Below are 22,058 nucleotides of genomic sequence, written 5' to 3'. Positions count from 1 at the left end.
TATTAGGATACCATGCAGGTTTATTGAACTCACCTGACAGAGGTGTAAAACCATTCTCTAGCAGAGATGCATGCACAAAAGTAAGAATATGATTGCAAGTAACAGACTTCATGAAATTAGACACAATCGTCAAAATGAATGAGAAAACATCTGGGTAAAAACAAAAACTAAAATTTCAGGGTTCCTCACCTCTCGCTTTGCAAGCAGCACATTAGGAACAATATGAGGCAAGCAGCGTCCCAACATTAACATGACACTTTTTTCACTGTCTGCAATCCGAGATACCTAGAAAACCAAGATGCTTGTTTGTTTGTGTTGTTTTAAATGAAGCATAGGAAATAGAAAAACAACATTCCAAAAGAGTAATAGAAATTGCAGCAGGCTGATCACTTACAAGAAAATACTTATTTTACTCATGCACATTAAGCCACAAGTTTGACCTAGCAGTACCAGCAAAAGCATGAAACCACATACACACACTCGAAGTTTCCCAGTAATTACACATCACTAGGCTTCATGTTTAATCTAAAATCTGAAAGCATATCCTTATTTCTTAAGTTTTACGCACATAAAATAATCTCTCTATGTTAATAGGTCTTGTTTCAAAGCAATTATTGCTTAACTATTGCTACCGTGCAGAATAATGCATCTTCCAGTTTATGTCAACTGGGAAATTTACCTCTGATCCCAAACGACTGTCTGCTGACATCCGACAAAAGGACAGTAGTGCTTGATGGAAAGCTGGTGACAATTTCCTGAAATATTGTCAAAAAGGGAAGGGAAATCATAAATCAGAAAGGTGATTGGACAACTCCTTTCACTCTGGTTTAACCTGGTAGCTTAAATGACATTCAGAAAACGTTTTAAGTGAAGCACACCACAGCAGTTTTTGTTGAAAATTATCTTTGACTTTTAGGATGTTTAGTTTGTAGCAAGAAAAGAAGTATGTATCCTAATTAAGAAGTTACTTTCGGTTCCGAAAAATGTAACATCTTTCAAACCACTGCACAGACATAAATAGGACTAAAGCATGAAAAAGAGGAAGCTTTAGCAGTACAAGAGGAAGTATACAATTATGCAAACAGAGAAGGGGCAGGCAGAAATCACAAGAAACAGTATTCTTGCTTAATGCTCCAATTCTGAACATTGCATAAAATCATCTGAGTAGTCAGTCACTTACAAGCTTCAGGATTAAATAGTGATTGCTCAACTGCCACTCTAGGATATAAATGTTGGATTCAAATGCATAGTGATAACCCCAAAACTAAATTGCTACCCAATCCCTGATGTCAATGTGTATCTACAGAAGTGCAGCCTCACAGCCATGCACAGCAGCAGCCAACACAGCCAAGCTACTCAGAGCCTTAAAGCATACACATAAAACCCTGATAAGTGTTTTAAAACAACCTTGTCACAGGAGGATAATTTGGCAGAAACGTACCTCAGAAAGCAATTATTGGATTGACCATTACATAAAACAGGCAAGAAGCAGCACCAGCAGCATTCTACTCTTCCCAGTAATGACAACTCCCTCTGCCTTATCTGAGGCCTGTATATAGATGCTAATCTAACACTGCCTCATCCACTATGCTTGAAGAGGAAAAAGAACATGTGTTTTCCAAAACATTCACAGAAAGCATCTAACCCTATATCATCATCTACCCTTTGAGTTCTCTAATGACACTTCATGAGTTTGAAGAGGATAGGAATAGGCAATTCCTACTTCTCACGTGTAAAGTGGTTAGCACCTTTCAACTCTTAAAAATGCTATTTTGTACATGTGAGCACACAAAATCCCACAAACATGCAATTATGCATATGGACACATTTTTTATCTAATACACTGCTTATTATAAATACCTCATAATTCACTCTTTTCTAGAAAAAAAAGGCAGATTAAGAATCCATATTCCTACTTAAAACTGTTTAAACAAATCCACATGGACACAGATATATACAAAGTAATTTTCCTCTTCTATTTACAAAATATGATAAATAAGAATTTATTACTTCCATTCAAGTTTCCTTCTTGACAATACAGGGTTTTAAAACATGTTTTAAATTTTAATGAGTTTTAATTCCAATCAGATTGGTCTTTTGCTAGGGTTCACTTTTAAAAAGTTACCAAACAACTTGGATGGTAACAAGTTGTAGAGGACCTCTGCTTAAGAATGTCCTAGACCTTATTCTGTAACAATATTCTGGATTTACAGTCTCTACTCAAGGCTTTTAGGTTTATCTGCATTGGGAGAACAGGAGCAAGTGTTGCAAAGCAGCAGCTTGATGTTAAGAGAGTGGCAAGGCATTCGCAAGTCCTTTGTCTGGGGTCTCCTTTACCTTGGTGTTTTTTCTGCCGAACCTCAGATCCTTCCCCACTTGAAAATTTAATTACATCTTACGCAAGGGCAAAGTTCTATCCCCATTTTGCAGAGACTGAAAACTATGACGATATGTTTCTGTTATTTCCCTTGGGGTTAATTAACAGCAAGATCTGGGCAGGATGGATCCCATTGCAACTGCTGGCTGTATTTAGAATCAAGAAAGCTTCTCTTTGAAGAAGTCTAGTAAAATCTTTGATGGCTATGCTGGACAGAAATTATGATAAACCCAGGTCTCCTGCACACAAGTCAGGGGAAAGTCTTTCAAAGGCTAATAGATGTCACTAGTGAAGATTTTAAAGTATAAGAAAATCTCATGAATACGAAACCCAAGCACACTCTTCTGTGTAACACTAGGACAAAAGAGTCCATTTACTGAAAAAGTAGAAGTGACTGCTATATACAGAAAACACCTTGTTATTGGTGCAAAACACCAAACACCTTAGACGAGATGAATAAATACATGTGGTATGGTCTACTTAAACTCCTGCTAGTGCTTCTTACTGCAATCTGCTAAATGGCATTTTTCCAATGATGGCCACATCCTCATTCACGGGGCATGCACACACAGCTGCTCTGAGCGCAGGCACACAAAGCAGGCACATTCGCTCTTCTATCCTCTCCTCCCATCTGGGGAAAATTTCTGCCAAGAATCCACTCCCCAGCTACAGTCGCAACAATCTTGCCTTTTAGGATAGAGTCATAGCTTTTAATGGCTCTCAATACTTTCTGAATAAATTATAGTAATTGTCTTCTATAAACAACCACCCTTGGACTGATATAAATATTCAGCACTTCTAACATGCTACTTCTCCCACAGATCTCAAAATACTTGGATAGCTCTTACTGCAAAAAATGACCACATTGTTAAAAACCAGTGCATAATTCTGGAAGAAAATGTAGTGATACCTATCTATAAAACACTGTATCAAGTATGGTTTCCTTTGACCCTTCACTAACATGTTAAGCCCAAAACTCAGTACAAAAATAGCTATGCATGCATTAATTTATTTCTGAAGTGAACTGCATTTGAGGAGACTTCTGAAGTTAACCCAATTGTGATTCAAGGATTTACTCAATCACTTTTAAAATAAATCCATGTGGAGTTATATTTGTGAGTTACAAAACAAATTCTGTTTTTCTAGACAGCTGTGTTAAATCCCACCGGAGATACTCACAGTTCCTTGCTCACTGAGTGATTTCATCCTACTTTGATGCCCATCCTCACTATCTCTAAACCATCAATCTAACATTCACTCATTTAATGCCTCCCAGAATTCCCAATTACTCTGAGCGAAAAGAAACTTGCTGCAAGCCACAGATGAAAGTAGGTAGACAAGTTTATTTTGCAAGAAAAGTAAATTACTAGCAGGGGTAAGCAATTACTTTGTTTCTTATCCCCCATCTCCCCACTTGTATCGATTTTCCATCTGCACAGAATATCACACAGATTTCTACTCCATATTTTCAGATGGAAGGTAACTCTAGAAACATATTACTGTATCAACACCTGTAAAAGAACACCAAGGTAACTGGCAAAATACAAAGCAGGGAACAGCAAAACTAAGACCATGAGGTAAGCTACTTGGGCAACTTTGTCCACAACAGTAATTTTAGAAGTTCTACATACCCTCACTAGGTTTGTGCTTTGTATAACTCCTGATGGCTATACAATAGTTTATCTATTATTAAATGAACATGTATCATGGTTCCCCTCTTCACTATGATGCTTAAAAAGACTGTGTAGATTGGAGAAGCTTTCTCAAGAACACTCAGATACACAAACTTAGTCTCCATGTAATAACATGAATACCCTATTTTAATTAAAAGAATCATAGCTGTCCAATGAAGACTTGCCCCAAATTCGAAACTCAGAAAGCAGAATTATTAAAAAAAATACATAATTTTAATAATCTGATTATTAAAAAGTCAAATGATACAGGTCTTAGAGTACCCTAAGAGTTAGACAAATCAACATAGGAAAAATGAAAAAGAAACCCAACCAAACAAACAAAAAACCCTCCCAACCACTCTTCATGCAGAAAAGATGTTTCATTATGAAATTAACATTTAAAAGATAATGGAGATACCCTGTCTTTCCATTCACCATTTCCAATTTAGGGTTTTTTTTTGTTGTTGCAAGACACAGGACTGGTTTTAGAAAAAAGCAGGAGGTGAAAAGAAACCCTTAAACTTAAAAAATGAGTTTATCAAAGGTACTGCCTCCTAAAAAGATTAGGAATAATATTAAAATATTAGCACTGTACCCTAAAGGTAAGTCTTTCAGTTTGAAACACAAATGGTCTAAAAATTCTGCAGAATTTTAATGTTAGAAAAATACTTTACAAGAACTTTTAATGAAAGCATTCCAGTTTAAAACTTTTCACTAACCTATTAGGTTTATCAAAGTGGACTGGCGCTTTTGTTGATGAAGCACAAGAGGACAGTTTCTCTGTTTCTTTACAGGGCACAGAATTTAGTGTTTCATCTTTAGAAGTCCTTGAATCCACTGCAACTGATAAAGGAAGGCTTGTGTCCTCAGTGTTTCCATGCTTACTGTCATTCTCAGAGCTCCTGATATCCAAGTACCGTCCATTGTCCTCTGAGGCTGTGAGAGGCACTTGTTTTAAAGAAGGATGGGGAGCTACACCATAAACTGTTGACACAGCATAATTTTCATTCTTGAGAAAGTCTATTTCGCTAAAAACAAAAAAAAGAAAAAGGAAAAGCAAAAAATTAAACGGTTTTGTAGCTTTCACAAAGAGGTTGTTAGAGTCACAAGACTGAAGCACAGAAATCAGGCCAACATACGGAAGAGATCCCTCTTCAATTCCATTAAGCTCAAAAATTCCTTTGACACAAATGCTGTATCACACAAGCTGCTCAAATTAGCACCTATTCAATTGAGTTCTTTAGTCAATAATTAGTAGTAGGAATAATGTTGCCCTCTGAGTGAATCAATGAACTAAGCAAGTAACAATAGTGTTATCTGCTTCTGACTGAAATCTAACCACTGAAACACAAGCTGTCACAAGACAGAACTCTGTCTGCCATTTAAAAATTAAAATACTATAGTGGTGAATTATCCTACCTGGCTTTGAAATAGTAATGATACAAGTAAGTAAAGGCACTTAAAAATTATACACCTGCCCATGTGTTGTATTGGTACATCTCATAAGAGGAATGGTATATTATAGCTTAGAATCTTACGTTTTGACGAAACTTTTAAAGTATATTTTGTTGCTGTTAAAGATAATTTAATTGCTACTTTCTTGCTCTGTATAAAGAAAAACTGTGTTGAAGTAAGTCATTAAAACACTAGTATAGTGTGTACAGCTTACTAACACTAAGGAGTGAAATAAAGCTAACTTAAGAGTTAAGTGACACAAAACACAACAGAACTGATTCTGTTTTCAAGGAAATCAGGAAGTTGCACTGAAAGAACAAAACTGATTACAAAATTAAATAATGTAGCTAATAAAAGGGAAATAGTCTAAAGCCTCTTTTCCTAAATCAAATCCCATGTATTTGGAAGAAATATCCCATGTATTTGGAAGAATTTGGAAGAAGGAAAGACTGCCCTGCTTTGAAAAACTAGTAATTTTCTACGTGTAAATTGTAAGTGTGAATTGTAAGTTTTCATATATGTGCTAGAAAAAGACCGAGAAGTTATTCCAACATTTAACAGCAGGCAAGCAGATTTATAAATACATACCTCTCAAGCCTTTGGATTTGCTCCATCAAAGACCATTTCTCAGTGTTTAACACATTAATTTGATCTTCTAATTTTTGCACTATTAAACATTGCTAAATACAAGACAGAAACAAGAGTTTAGTCCAATCAAGCTCAGCAGTACTGCAAACAGCTGAAACGTTTCTTCGTTCATATCTCTTACTTCTATGGACTGAGGTGTTGTTTCAAACACAGGGATGCTCCCAAGTACAGGAGTAGCAGCCTCTAGCTCATCATCTTCTACACCAACTGATACATCCACCACATCTTTTGCAGTAACATGATGGTTTCCAAAGTCACGATAAAGTTGTAACAGGTCTGGAGGTTTTGGAATGTTCAATCCTACATCATCCCAAAGTTCAAAATCCTTCAAAGGAATAAAGGAAACTAAAGCATACCATACACTTCCTTTTATTTTTGTTTCTCTTCCTCATTAGAGTGCAGGTCATACAACAGCAAAATAGTCACTTTGAGATTGCATTGCAGTAAAACAGATGAAAGCTTAAATCAGACATCAAGAAACAAAAGTAGAAAAAGAAGCCATTTCATGACCCAAGGCAGTTTCATCCTAAAGGCAGCTCTAGCCAATGAACTAACAATAGCACCTTTCAAAAACACACAGCTTACAATAATTTTAATATTTTTTTAATCTACCATATGCACACCTTTTATAATCAGATATAACATCATCAAATTCTAGCAAAAGCCAGTGCAGTTGTTAAAAGGCTTTCTACTGATAGTAGCATTGTTTTGTTCCCAAACTCATTCACAAGTATAGGTGTAATTTTCCAGAAGCATACAGTCAAACCACTTGGTAAATAGGGTGCATATTCTCAGTGTAATTTAGACATAACTGTATTAATTGTGTAGAGGTGTAAACAATAATAGGGTGTCCTGTCTCAAACCAGCATTGTATGGCCTTTCTTTTCTCACTGACATGTTACCATCTTATTACTACATGATTATTCCATATCTGTATTAATAAATAAGAATATGCACTGTTATACAGGAGTTAAGATGGTCTCTAATGACATTAAATTTCAATTTTATTTTTTTAATAACTTTTTCCCTACTGTTTGTAGTTTTAATTGTATTTTTCCATAGACCTATTTGAAAAACGGTTATTTTCCCGACAGAATTATGTGAATAATCTAGGGAAAAATGCGCATTCTGTATGTTAAGTATATTTAATATGGAGCTTTCCTTGTTTTTTTCTTAGTTTTCTCCCAACATACACCAGTTTCATCAAGTTTCATTTATCCTTACATAAAAAGGATAAATTATTCATTTTTAGTTTTCTTGGGGCTGTATCCTCACAAGTATTTGTGTGAAACCTAGCACTATCAAACTCAAATGTTAAGTGGGTGGTCCAGAAATCTTATTTAACAATCCAGTGTCTTTATGGATTAGGATATGAATTGTAGGAAAAATACAGGACCAGTTATATACAGAACCGTGTGAAATTTAGTATTACCGAGTTAAACATTTAATTCTTCTGGCAATATTCCAGTTTTGAGCTGAATATATATTCGGTGTTGATGCTACTGGGTGTTTTGTTCACTCAGTAACAGTCAAGATGTCAAGATTAGAAACGTCCAACTTGAAGAATTTCTTTCCCATGAAATGCAAGTCAATGGAGACATAAAACTCATCATCTTAAGAAAAGCACATCAAAGCACAGCTACGTTTGGAAATATCTAATATAACACCTTATTACTGAGAGCTTCCCCAAGATGGTATTCAAAGCCACAGTATGACTAAGTATACAAATACGCATTTGTATGCCCAGGAGACAACAAGTGAGTATATTGTATATCCTGCACAACTGAGAAAGATTTGAGGAAAAGATTACATTTAAAATTTTACTACAGCCAGATCCCAGAGTTTAACTACAAGGGTGTCCCCCTCAGAATCCAGGAAAGTGTGCAAGTAGCTATAATTCACAGTATTTTTCTTCATGTTTTTCTTCCTTTAAAGAATACATGAGTTCTGCCTCCCTCATATTTGAGAAAATACTCCCCCAAGTGCTGTGTTTTCAAAACACGCTTTCTACATGAAAATGCTAAATAACTTATTTGAACTTTTTTTATACTTATACATATGAAAGGAACTTACATGCACAGGACATATCATTTAAGTTCACCTGAGTTTATGGCAAGATCAGAATACGGAAAGTATGCATGTAAAAACACCACAAGAAAATCTTTACCTGATCATGATTTTCGTCTGAAAATGTTATTGATGTAAGCTTGTAACTATTCTTCAATAAAAATTCATTAACTAGGAAGTTTAGAGCTCTTTTCTCAAGAGGTCTGATTGGCTCCTGGAAAAAAGACAAGAAAACAATACACTGCATATTTGGCTCATCTTCCTTCCAACTACAGAAGTGTATCTGTCTTGTAAAGTCCATGCAAAGCTCAGTTATCACCAGCCACCTACCTGAATTTCAGGACTTGATTTATAATTTTTTCGTTCCTGCAAAGGAACTTCATTTTCTGGGGAAGAAAAAAAAGTAACTAGATTTTACTCTTTCACACAGGATAAGCTCAGCTACTTCTACGTTGTTCGAAGTAGAGACTTAAGAAAAGGTTTATGTACACCACCTGCAGCCTGAGTCAGGTTGGCTCGGAGGGCCTGTATGGTCTCCTTGGCTTTCCGCAGTTCAAACTCCAGGACTGGACAGGGATTTGGATTAAACACACACAGGCATCCAACCAAGGCAAGGGAAACAAAAATAAAATATAAAAAGCAAGGATGGGTGTGAAAAAAAATATACAGTTTGTATTAACAGAAAGCATGCAATCTTCATGGAACTTATGAACACATGCAGCAGAGTTGGTCTGAAAGCAAACTGGTGAACATTTTCCATAGTTTCATTGGACTTCAGTTGGCTAAATCAAAATTTCAAGCTGTCTGACAAGGACTCGCTGTAGGGTTTTGGGGTCTTCCCCCCTCTCCCTCCACCCCCACCCCCTTTTTTTTTCTTTTCTTTTTTTTTTTTTTGCTTGCTTTTCACTGCTTATTCTGGGATACAGTTGTTACTCCTTTCCCATTCTTACAATCAGCTGGTACTGCTAAACGTTTGACTTCTAGGGACAAGAGGAATATGAGGGCAAACAGAGGACAGATATAAACGAAGCAAATACATGCTGGCAGCAGAGGAAGCTGTCTCCATGTAGCAAAGCTTAAATCATAAAGTGAATGTACTCTTCCATTAAAACTATGGGTTTTCTTATTTGAAAATTAAATTATACACAGAAATTATAGTAGTTTAAATGGCAGAACTGGAAACATACTTTATTTTACTATTAAGAACACGCCTAAAAATAGTGGAGCTTCAGGAATAACCTAGATTTAATTAAGATTTTGAATTTAATTGAATACATTAAGAGATGCACAAGAAGGAAAAAAAAAGGCAAAATATACAGCTTTCCAACAGTACTTGGAGAAGCTTGAAAAAAAGCATTCTTTGCTCCATTATCCTTAAAAGATTCTAGTGATTTTAGACTACACAACATTTTCAGTGATTTAGAGTCAGATTTAGAGGTTTGAAAATATGTAATTCTAGTTGCTTTTATCACCTGCTCCACCTCCCAGTCCCCTTGGTCACTGTTCTATTTTTCTCATATTCTAACACTTCCTCAAAAAAAGGGCCAGTAGCAGCTTGTGTGCACTGAAATTTCTAATGTTTTGATGTTGAGGTAATACGTATACTGTGGCTTCAAATTTAAAACCCTGTACCTTTGCAAGATATCACTATATGTTCTTTTTATACCCATTTAAGGTTAGAGCATCTAATGGAACCTATGTAAGGATCTATCAGATAATTTCATGCATTTGATTAATTCTCAGATTACTCACACTTAGACATAGAATTACCAGAAAGGATTCTTGCACTTAACTGGGAGAGATGAGCAGCGAACAGCTACCATACTGAAGTGTTAAACTAAAAATGTTGTAGCTGCTTTTAATAAGAAAATATTAATGAGATTTTTAATCACTGCCTGGAAACAAATTAACATGGCATTTTGACATATTTATACAGAGGACAATGCATGGCAGAAGCAATGCGTTGGCTTTTGCTTATAAGAAATGCTACTGAAGATTGCCAATAGAACTGTTTCCTCTTTCAAACATCTGCTAAGAATCTTTTGCAAATTAGCACACATGGAAAAAAAGATTCACTCAGTTTGCATTTACCCATAAAAACTAAAGGAATAACTACAGTACACCACATTTGCTACATGAAAGTAACTTGTTTGATGCACAGAATTTTACTGCAGCAATACAAAAGCACAACTGAGGAGACAATGAGTAAAATATGTAAAAAACTCTCTAGTATTCAGCAATGCTGATCTGCAAATACTTCTGTGCAACAAAGTTAGAAAATGTTCTTGTAGTGAAGTATCGAGTAATTTTAGCACTTCCTCGCATTTGAGTTACTAATTCACTGTTACGATTCTAAGTTGTACGCTACTAATTTGTTATCTTCTGAAAATTGTGAAGAATTCAATTTAAGCAAATCTTCTGATGGAAGTGGCTACATGTAATCATCTTGTTCTTCGAAAATATTTTCACAGACCAGAACAGTTGCAGATCAGGAGTGCCCTGCACTAGAATGATATAAATAATGAATAATAAAAAAAAAAATAGAAACAACACCACAAACTAGAAAAACTCAGGAATCCCATTAAGGAAAATAGGAATAAGACATGCCTGAAGGTGTAGAAAGCCAAAAAACTCATGTCAGACAAACCCATGTCAGACGGCAAGAATTAGTTTTTAGTGAATTGTCATGATGCTGAAAATTCTTAGAAGCCATTAGGACTTTACCCTTTCAACCTTAAGAGTAGATTACTCTGCTGCATGTTTCTCTGTATACAGTGGAAGATTCTGGGTACAATATATTTGAGAAGCTGTCACTTCGCAGCATGTCACAGTAGCCACACAATTTATTACAACACAGCTTTGTTATAGTCATACCTCATCTCCTGGTCCTACTAATGCCACCATTATGATCACCATAGTAAAAACCTTGATGCATCTAAGTCAGTCACAAATTTAGTTCTTATTTGAAGGATTTTTTTGTTAATATATGCATAAAATATTTGTAAATATGTGCAATATAGTTCTAATCAATTTTTAAATGATGATTAAAAACTCTTTATTTTAGAAGCTATACTGATATGTAATCTCCTGCCAAAATACTAGTAATTTTTAACTCAACATGTGTATTAATGAAATCAAAGCTGGAAATCCACACTTTATGATATAACATTCTCTTCAATTAAAAAAGCTACCTCTAACCCCTTTCTTTGAAGCTACTATCAAGTACTGACTTAGAAAATAATTACCTGATCTCTCTCCCCACTTCTCCTTCTGCTGTAAAGCTTTTATACCTTTGAAAAGTTAATCCTTCAAAACCATTGATAAAGCCAGTTAAAGTTTAACTTCAAGTTGACTAAACTGATAGCATGCATAACTCATTATAGTACTAGATAAAAGGTGCTGACATTCCTTAAGAATGCTACACAGAAGAGTTCTGCTGCAGACAACCTAGGAAAGGAGAGAACTAAATTAATTCTCCTCTCTATCAGAAAAACAGAGAACAGAAATTTGGAGCTCTGAGGTTTGTTAATCTTCCTACAAGAAAAGGGCCTTTCTGAAGAATCTGTTTTGCCTCAGGGGAGAAAACTATTCCAAAATGAAGTGGCTCTTTCGCTCTTTCTTTTTGTGAAGAACTCAAATCACTACAGCTACCATTCTGAAAAAAAGAAAAAAAATTACTTACAGTTACTTAAAAGAGCTGAAACTTTCAAGCAAGCAACTACGTATCAGACCAAGATTTTCAGATTAGTGATTTTTAAATGTTTCCATTTTCATGCAGCTAATCTAATAACCTTAAAATGGAAGTGCGTATCAGGAGTGGGTAGCTTGTCAGCTCAGCTCTGAAATTTAAAAATGAAGCTTTCTCAGGGATCATATTCTATGCATTCACATTTGTTAATGACTTCATAAGTTACTGAACCATAGATTGTGGTAGTTAGCCATAGAGAACAACCTGTGAGTTGAGATACTGAACAAGTTGAAATCAACATGAATAGTGGTCTTGTTGGTCCAAGGCCAAAAAGTTGAAGAAATAACAGCACTTGTATAAGTTTTCAGTACTTGCTTTTGCATAAGCAGTATTTTTTTCCAATTATACTAGAAGTTTACATTTTACATATGAATTATCTTGTCAGACTTTTGATACTTCACTATGAAATATTTCAGAGAACTGTAGAAAGGTAGTTTGCCATATAGTGGCTTCACAGTGCAATTCTGGCATTTTCTTTTAAAATGAGTTCTCCTCTGAAGTATCAAGGGCCCCTGTGCTTACCTAGCTTTCCTCAAAATTGGAGTTGCAAGTCACAGTTACAAGTTCTGTTGTTGTTTGTTTCTTAACTGTCATTTCAAGTTCTTCCTCCTTGTAAAGTAAACATAGAACTCTACGTGTCCTAAACTACATTCTCTAAAACACATACGACATCCCATTACTTTTGATAGATTGGTGCATACATTTTGAGTCAATCAGAAGAAATTTAAACTCACTGACTACAGTCAGCAATGAAGTCACTACTACCGCATACTTCAAGACCTGAGGTTTCCTAATTCCCAATTTCCTGGTACAACTGCTATGAAGGAGTGACCATATTTAGAGTTCGTAGGAGCTTAGGTTCAAATCCTGACAGGAACAGTATTTTATGCAGCTAATCAGAGACAAATAGTCCAGCCAGAAATCCATGCTAATGAAGGGAGATCTGAGAACACAAATGCTTGAAATGAAGTTTGATTATGAGAATTTTATCATCATTGAAAACACAGCCTTATGTTTTTAAAATTATCAGATTCTCAGAATAGTAGATGTTAAAGGCAGGTTAGCAATTCTAAATATTTTCAGTTATGGAAAGCAGGCGGTTCTGTACACAGTCAATTTAAGATGTGGCAGAAGATTTGGTTCCTTAGATCGAATGTCAGATGACCTATTTTCACCAAATGCTGTGGATATTTGACTTCAAGTTAAGCATATTCTTATCCACAGGAATGGAACAGTTTTTTTTTTTCCATTCTCTGGTTGTTTTATGGCAATGAATATTTGGAGGAGTTCTACTAAGCCAAATAAATCCTTCAGTACTATCTTAGCACGAACTGTTTCAGCACCTAATATGTGAATTTAGATTCAAGACTTTTTAGGCTTAGAGAATAAGTTGTTCTCATCTAGTAAATTGCAAGTTCTAGGGATGTGTCTATTTTTTGAAACTCTTTCTGGATCGCAAATGTAACTCTGTTACACAGATGTCTATGTTAAGATCAGGTAGATAGGGAAGACAACTGATGCCTTCTAAATTGCCATTCCTTTCATCATGCTCATCCACATTCTGATTGGCTTTTGTGACTTCTATCTTTTCAGTCAAGTTGATAATATTACAGAAGAGATTAATTGAGCTTCCTTTGATCAGATTTTCCAAGTGAGAAGCTCACATAAACTTACGTTTGCTTCTAGCCCAAATTTTGACTCTAACACCAGATGGAATGAATTGGGTTAACAGATCTGAAACACCAAAACCCATTTCCAGGAATTTTTGGGTTGGTAAAATAAAAAATATGGCAACTGAATTTAACATCATTTATATAATCAAAATAGAAATGTGATGGCTTTCAATGGTATACCTGCATAAGCTTTTGATTTTGGCTTTCAAACATTGTCATGGTATTAAAGTATTTGCAACTAGATACATTTTAACTTCATTTTAAAGTCCTCCTGACTGGGGACCAGTTTCTTTTAATGGATGATGTACATTTATTTCCTACCCTTTATCTGACATTTGACTAGGGAACTGATGTGGAAATCACGGGTTCTGTTCAAACAGTATAAAACAAAGATAACAGCATAAGAAAAACATTTACAAAGAGAAACCATTTGAACCTCACTCCGAGAACTATCAAAAGAAAACTATGCCTATCAGATCGTGGCTTCAAGCTTCCACAACAGATTACAATTTTATCTCCTAAGATCAAACCTCTTTGCTGAGAAGAAAGAACAGGAAAAGAAATAAGCAGGATGGGTTTCCAGTTATGTTTCAAAGTGCAACTGCAGCTCAGAACTACTTCAAAAGCAGAAGTTAAGCCAGTTTGTTCAAAGAAGGAACTGAATAAGAAAAGTTTGAAACCTCTACCGATATAATTTATTTACATGCAAATTAAGTACTTACCATTTTTCTGAAGTTTATTGCTCAGGTTTTAAACAGAATTGAGGCAGAAGATTTTAAGCAATTATAACTGAATCAGAATTTTAACTAGAAATAGGATTTTTTTGAGAACTTTTGACTCTTTACGAATAGTCAGAAATAACATTTAGTCTTATATTGTTCAAGTTCTTATGTTACTTTTTAACAACTCTTAGAAAAACCTCTTTAAAGGAACACAGAAACATAACGTAAATATCCTGACAATATACTCAGCTTGACTATTATATATGACAACAGCCAATTAATATACTGCAATCTTCAAAACAACCTACTTGTGGTTTATTTAGTTTTAGGATATATTCTTTTTATAGTGGAATTAATCAACTCTTTGGCATTAATGTTCCATCAGAACATTAATGATTCTAACTGGATGTCAATTCTGACTGATCTTTACTTTCAATAAGTATCTCTAATCCAATTCAGTTGCTAAAGACAGCTCCATGCAAAGATGAAACTAGCTCTCCCGGTAATACTATGCTGAGAAATACTGACTAAGAAGATGAAAACATTTAAATATTTCTAATTTGCTTGTTTCTTTCTTATATTCCTGGATATAATTCAGAAGTATTTGGGTTCCTTAAAGACATTTTGTTTAGAAAAGTAGCTGCATATTTACAACTCTTGCCTGCCTTGAAACTGACTATGCATATAGAGAAAGACAGTAATTACAAGGTAATAAGAATGTGGAAACTTACATATAAATCAAAGAAAGACAAGTACCTAGATTCAAGACCAGAGTGTCAAAATACCTGAATTTGCTTTATACTCATGAATTTAATCTAGTGCTTTACCTCAGAAACACTAACTGGGTAAGAAAATGAGGCTTTTCCATCATTTACATATCTTCTCTCTTGGTCAATACTGGTTGCCATTTCAGAATGACCGAGAGAAAAAATTTCAAAATCAAGATCCTTAACAGAGCTTTGTTTCACCAGCCTTTTCTTTGCTTAAGAACATGAAAGTATTTCTGCTAGGATGAATCATGGTGGTTCAGAACAGAAACAAATGTGGAAGAGAGACATAGCAGCTTGCAATTTCAAGTTTCATAAAGCTGAACTGTGTGAATACAGGTCACAGCATGGACAATCTTTACGTGCTCATGATATTAAACAGTCTTAAATGACAAGAAATAAACAGAGTTCTGTAGCAGTTTCTGAAAAGCTTTTATGGGCTTCTTTCTATAAACTGTGCATAATAATATCTGAATTTATTAAAAAGCCTGGATTAGAGAAACACATCTCATATGCAAATGAGATTATTATAATAATTTCAAATGTAGATGAAAATCAGTCTCTGCCTTCGGAGAGATAATCATAAACCTTCAAATTAAAAATGCCACATGCTCTTTAAGTTCAGAACAACTACAGGAGGCAAAAAAACTGTCACTTCTTTAAAGTCTTATACAATCAAGGAATCAAATAGGAGATGAAAAAAACACTACAATTAAGATTTATAGCAAAGAAGGTTTACGGAAGTGAGAAAATCCCAAAACTGCTCTAGGTTTGATAATGCACATCTGATCTACACAGATGCTGTATTTAAGAGGCTTGTTACAGACCCATGCAGTAGTTACAAACTACTATGTAGAATATTTTAGCATATGTTTCAGCTGAACAGTAGTAGTCAGTAGGCAGTATCAAGATACCATTCTACTGTCAAAAGCTGGGCGCAATTCTCAAGTATCTGGCTTCTTCTGTCCTGGTTACATATGGAATCATACAGAAGTACAGTTGCCTGAATATTTACAGTAAATATAGTAGAAGTGACTGAAACACAATTCTATCATTAAGCAACCAGCTAAATCACCACAGTGAAGTCTTGTCATCTTCAGGAATGTTCATTTAAATACATTCAAGAAACATTAAGTAAATTATGTTAGCATTCTATGATTTCTAAATCACATAAAAAACTTACCTGCTACTCTTTCGTCTGCTTCCCTATTGCCGTCATCAGAGTATCTTGCAAAATCTAAGGAATCAAGAGTACTGATGCTTCCAGTGCGATCTTAAGGGGGGGAAAAATAAAAAAAAGTATCAAAAAGTCTTGAAGAGTTTACTGGCCTTGACAGATAAAGTCACAACATCTTTTAATTTCAAAAACTATAACCAAAAGGCTAAGTGTTCTGCAATACCAAAATTTTACTGCATTACAGCAAGTTTAGTGAGTAGATACTCCCCTCAAAAGCAGCCTATTCTACCTTGTACACAGCAGATTAGGAGCAGCGCAGTGTAGCACTTCCCTATGCCTTAAGGCATTCACTCGGACATACAGGTCCACAAGAAACCAAACATATACATAAAGTTCTGCAATAACTTTCAAGCAGCTTTGCTCCCATTTCACAGAAACCTATAACAGCGGCAAATACACTACTTCATTTTCCCTTTTCTAATATTCTAAGGTATGTTAAGGTGACCAAATACTTTTTTACATCTCTCTTGAATCTAGCCATTAACTTCAGTACTGTCCTACTTAATAGAACATTTACTAAGGAATGTATTACCTAGCAAAATCAAAGCAAAGCAACTACAGATCATGCTACTGCAGGTATAATATTCAGAGTCTAGAATTAAATTATGAAGAAAAAAAAACCAAATCATGAAACTCAGGAACACATCACTAGCACAACTGAATATCAAAAATTGTATTAACTAACTTCGTATCTTTCCCCTCCTTTTGAAATTAATTTCTATGTAGCACTTCAGAAATAATTTTCATTATGTTAGAGCTGTTGTCACATTCACAAAGAACTAATTTGATTGGGCTGTCAAAACCCCTCGTAACTGTCAGTGGAAATAGAAGCAATTTCATCACTTGTCAAATTCTGGTGTGACTACCATCACAAAAAGAATTTAAATCGCCCCCCCCTCCATGCACATAACATGTGCATTATGTTAAAAACACAAATATCTATTAATGAGTTTCTTTTTGTTATATTTAAGCCTCAGTTGTGGCACCCTCCCTACATAGAGGCCAGCAGTACACTAAAATAAAAACACCTGGACTGAGACTGATTAAAGCATCTACACTCACCTAAAAAATGCAATAGAGAATACTAAAGTTGCCAACTCTTGCACAGTTACACAGTACCAAAACTGAAGTGCCTGGCAACCCTAATTTGTCTGTTTCACGAGCATGAAGTATGTGGTATCACAGAGCTTATGCTTAACCACTATTTTTTTGCCCTGGACTATACTTTGTCATTTAGTCAATGAAACAGACTGTATGCTCTTCAATGAGTCTTTATTAAGTATTTAGTTTTGAAACTCACTGTTTGTTTGCAGGTTCTGGTCTTATCTAATGCATTTTTTTCCAGACATTAAAGTGATTCAATAATTCTCTCTAGAGGGTTCCATAGTGCATCATAGTGCAAACTCTTTTAGCAGCATATTTGCAAAATGAACTGTTGTGAAAATAAACCAGATATTATACAGAAAAAAATATTTAGAATGCTTAAGTTCAAAAATTAATATGCATTTTGCATGCATAGCATGAAAATCTTCAGAGCTGTTTTTTCAAAACTACTAACACCTTGTTCAGTAAGTACTGTTCAATTTACGTAACTGAGGCTGCAAGATCATTTTCTTCTTAATTCAACTTAAAGACTCAAGTTAAAGAAACACACAATATTCAGAGTTCTCAATTAAAATCTGATGTTTAAGAAAAGTGACCCAGCTATGTCAAAAATAGAAATACAACTGTTTCCTCCTGGAATCTTGCCATGTTCACAGATTAATTTTCTGCTTCTGTTATGAAACCAGTAGCATCAGAGAAACAACACTCGAATTTTCAGATGAAGTCAACCACATAATAATTATTTAAGCACCCAACGCTATAAGCAATAAAACCTTTTACGTATGTCTACTGGCACATTTGAGAGGCAAAGGCTCTCCCCGTTACAACTGATGAAACAAAACCAGTCATAAGCTAAAGCTTATTTGCCAAAACAGCAAGAAACTTCCTGGTAAAACCAAGCAAACACACACAAAACCCCCACAGTTGCCCAGAAAAAAAGCATGGGGTAATCAAAGTCCATCAAAGGATGTACACAACAGAACACATTTAAAATCATAAGCAGCTGTATGATCTTAATTCACAAGATTATTTTCACAACTTTAACACTCCTTCTAGAAACTAAACAAAACCAAAGGGTTTCATTATTTGAATCCCTAGAAACTGCCTTAAGCACCACATCTACACAAACAGCAGCATTTCTCCTTATCAGTGTTCATGGTAACAGAAAACACCAGACATGCTCTTCCTAACAGGTTAGCATTGAATCCACGTATTTGCATCTCTTCATACTGATTAAACCAAGAAAAGATGTGCTGAGGAACACCAGCCTTATGACCTGTTACCTGCTACAGCACTTCTCTTTCCCAGTAATACTGATCCTCCTTCTGAGTACAGAAGTACCTGCCTAGATAACGTCATTAGTAAACCAAGGTAATTTGGGTGCTAGAAATCATTATGTCCACAGTGTTCAATCAAAAAATAAGGTGTAAAATTAAAACTGATTTTATGTAGCACATTGGTGGAACATGAATCTACACAGTGAACTGCGCACAGCTATCCAAATAAATGTAGAAGGAAATGAAACAGTAACAGACAACTGTATTGATACATATTGCAGAACTCAAGCTGGGAGATTGTAACTTCCATAACACCAGTCAACCTAAATCATTACTTTGCTACAGAATATTTCCTTTTAAAATACAGGGTGTGGCTACAGAACTGCTTCTTGCTATTAAGGTAAGAGGCCATCTGTGTTGAAGCACTTTAGCTGAGGTATTTCCAGACCAAACTGGCTCTACAGGCATCAATGAACCATCAGTGCTAAATTACATCCTGCCAAGTCCCAGCTATGGGGAGAGCCCAACCACAGACACTGCTGCACTGCAAGCAGCAGGAAAAGCGGCCAATGTGGGAGGTGCTTCCTTTGCTTTCAGTGCTGGTGCAGGTACTCTGCTTCTGCTACCCACACAGAAAGACAGACTTCCACCACAGTCAGGCAGGGTGAAGTCCAAATGGCCACTCCACCCCTCTCCACTCATACTGCAAAGCTTGTGGGGCCACACGTCCCTTGCCTGCCTTGCCTACATTGCAGTCTCTGTGCCAGGGCACAGCTGCTGTGCAGCCAAGGCTGAAGAGACAGCAGGCAGCAAAGGGGGCTGTTGCTCCTATCAAAAGCTACAGCAGCACTAGTGACCTGGATCTTGCATCACTGGGAGTAGGCAAAATGAATTTCGGAGCTATCATTGCACATCATGTGGAAGCTTCTCAAGAGAGCCAAGCATCACATGTGGACTTACACAGTGGGTTTAAACAGCAAAGATGAATTTCTGATAGAGCCGACTAAAGTCAGGCACGGGATAACAAGGTGAGAAGAAAAACTAAATGAGACAGTTAACCGAACATACTACCTGGAAGGTAAGGGCTGGAAAGCCCTGCCAGATGCATCATCAACAGCAGAGTCATGGCATAGGCACTGCTGTCTGGCTGCCCAAAGCTGAACAGCAGCAGTTCTGCCCCATAACTTCAACTACCCAAAATGTCACCACCATAGTGGTAACTGCACTTGTTGCCTCACTCTTTACCACTGCCTTTGTAGGCAGTCATCAGTTGAGGTGTCTCTCCTGAAACCAATGCCATTATCCAGGGAGATACAGAATAACATTTTATAACATCAGATCTTATGCTTCTATAAAGGATTTACCTCTCAGAAAAGGATCAGAGGGTTAACATAGAATCACAAAATAGTTAGGGTTGGAAAGGACCTTAAGATCACCCAGTTACAATCCCCCTGCCATGGGCAGGGACACCTCACACTAAACCATGTCACCCAAGGCTCTGTCCAACATGGCCTAGAACACTGTCAAGAATGGCGCATTCACAACCTCCCTGGGCAACCCATTCCATTGCCTCACCACCCTCACAGGAAAGAACTTTCCCCTTATATCCAGTCTAAACCCCCCCTGTTTAAGTTTGAACCCGTTACCCCTTGTCCTATCGCTACAGTCCCTAATGAATAGTCCCTCCCCAGCATCCTTGTAGGCCCCCTTCAGATACTGGAAGGCTCCTCTGAGGTCTCCATGCAGCCTTCTCTTCTCCAGGCTCAACAGCCCCAACTTTCTCAGCCTGTCTTCATATGGGAGGTGCTCCAGTCCCTTGATCATCCTCGTGGCCCTCCTCTGGACTTGTTCCAACAGTTCCATGTCCTTTTTATATTGAGGACACCAGAACTGCACACAATACTCCAAGTGAGGTCCCACAAGAGCCCGGTAGAGGGGCAGGATCACCTCCTTCAACCTGCTGGTCACACTCCTTTTGATGCAGCCCAGGATACGGTTGGCTTTCCGGGCTGTGAGCGCACACTGAAGCTGGCTTATGTTGAGTTCCTGGTTGATCAACAACCCCAAGTCCTTCTCCACAGGGCTGCTCTGAATTTCTTCTCTGCCCAACCTATAGCTGTGCCTGGGATTGCTCCAATCCAAGTGTAGGACCTTGCAGTTCGCATGGTTAAGTTTCATCAGGTTGCCATCAGCTCCCATCACAAGTGTGTTAAGATCCCTCTGGATGGCATTCCTTCCCTCCAGCCTATCAACGGAACCACACAGCTTGGTGTCATTGGCAAACTTGCTGAGGGCACACTCAATCCCAATGTCCATGTCACCGACAAAGATTTTGAACAGGACTGCTCGCAACACAGATCCCTGAGGGACACCACTCATTACTGGTCTCCAGCTGGACACTGAGCCACTGACCACAACTCTGAGTGCGACCATCCAGCCAGCTCTTTATCCACCAAGTGGTCCACCTATCAAATTGATGTCTCTCCAATTCAGAGACAAGGATGTCATGTGGGACAGTGTCAAAGGCTTTGCACAAATCCAGGTAGATGATGTTAACTGCTCTACCCCTGTCCATTAGTCCCATAGCCCCATTACAGAAGGCCACCAAATTGGTCAGGCAGGATTTCCCCTTAGTGAAGCCATGCTGGCTGTCACCAAGCACCTTGTTGTTTTCCATGTGCCTTAGCATGCCTTCCAGGAGAATCTGCACCAAGATTTTGCCAAGCACAGAGGTGACTTGTCTGAGGTGAAACTGACCCGTCTAACATGGTACCTCCCTGCTAGCAACCAACCTGCCTCATTCACCAGCAAAATGATGGTGTGCACATTCTTACCAACAATCTTCTGTATCTGGATTTTACACTTTTTCTAGTATTCTGAGTTAGAACACTTTATCAACAACTTATTTTTGCTACAATCTTTCCTAGTAAACAGTGAAAAAATAACTGCTGTCAGTTTGTTTCAGAAACAATAAAGCAACATAAAAACTGTTTTGACAAGCAGGCAGAAACAACTCCAGAAAGCACATTACTGCAGTATGGAACAAGAGTGTGCCACAGGTGCACAGAAAACAAATGAAAAAGGCTTAGGCATTTCATAGCTCATACTGGTGAAATACTGGGAAATAGGCTGTAAAAGTAAAGGAGAGCACGTGTATAGATCTTGTCTCTTACCTCTACCACTGCAAAAGCATTAACAAAAAATCAGAAAGCTAAGATACATATTAGATACTCAAATCTAAAAAGTTCTTTTAATCCATTTGCTAAAAAATGCAATTTTTTAATGTCTTTTGTGAAGTTAAAAATCAGGT

At 36.7% G+C, this 22,058-nt stretch overlaps 1 protein-coding gene across 3 annotated transcripts in view; it reads right to left on the bottom strand.

The window, feature by feature from the left end:
- RELCH (RAB11 binding and LisH domain, coiled-coil and HEAT repeat containing) overlaps positions 1 to 22,058 on the bottom strand; it is a 75,242-nt gene that overhangs the window by 42,695 nt on the left and 10,489 nt on the right. For all 3 annotated transcript variants that reach the window (XM_034060084.1, XM_034060082.1, XM_034060080.1), the window contains exons 2-10: positions 16,314 to 16,403; positions 8,715 to 8,786; positions 8,551 to 8,606; positions 8,321 to 8,434; positions 6,275 to 6,478; positions 6,094 to 6,185; positions 4,770 to 5,078; positions 680 to 755; positions 190 to 285 (exon numbers count right to left, since the gene is read on the bottom strand). In XM_034060084.1, the coding sequence (XP_033915975.1) occupies positions 190 to 285; positions 680 to 755; positions 4,770 to 5,078; positions 6,094 to 6,185; positions 6,275 to 6,478; positions 8,321 to 8,434; positions 8,551 to 8,606; positions 8,715 to 8,786; positions 16,314 to 16,403 (1,109 nt within the window). The remainder of the gene's footprint in view (positions 1 to 189; positions 286 to 679; positions 756 to 4,769; positions 5,079 to 6,093; positions 6,186 to 6,274; positions 6,479 to 8,320; positions 8,435 to 8,550; positions 8,607 to 8,714; positions 8,787 to 16,313; positions 16,404 to 22,058) is intronic.

The sequence above is a fragment of the Melopsittacus undulatus genome, chromosome 1, assembly GCF_012275295.1.
Source record: "Melopsittacus undulatus isolate bMelUnd1 chromosome 1, bMelUnd1.mat.Z, whole genome shotgun sequence".
Lineage (NCBI taxonomy): Eukaryota > Metazoa > Chordata > Aves > Psittaciformes > Psittaculidae > Melopsittacus > Melopsittacus undulatus.
This window is presented reverse-complemented; position numbering and strand designations above follow the sequence as displayed.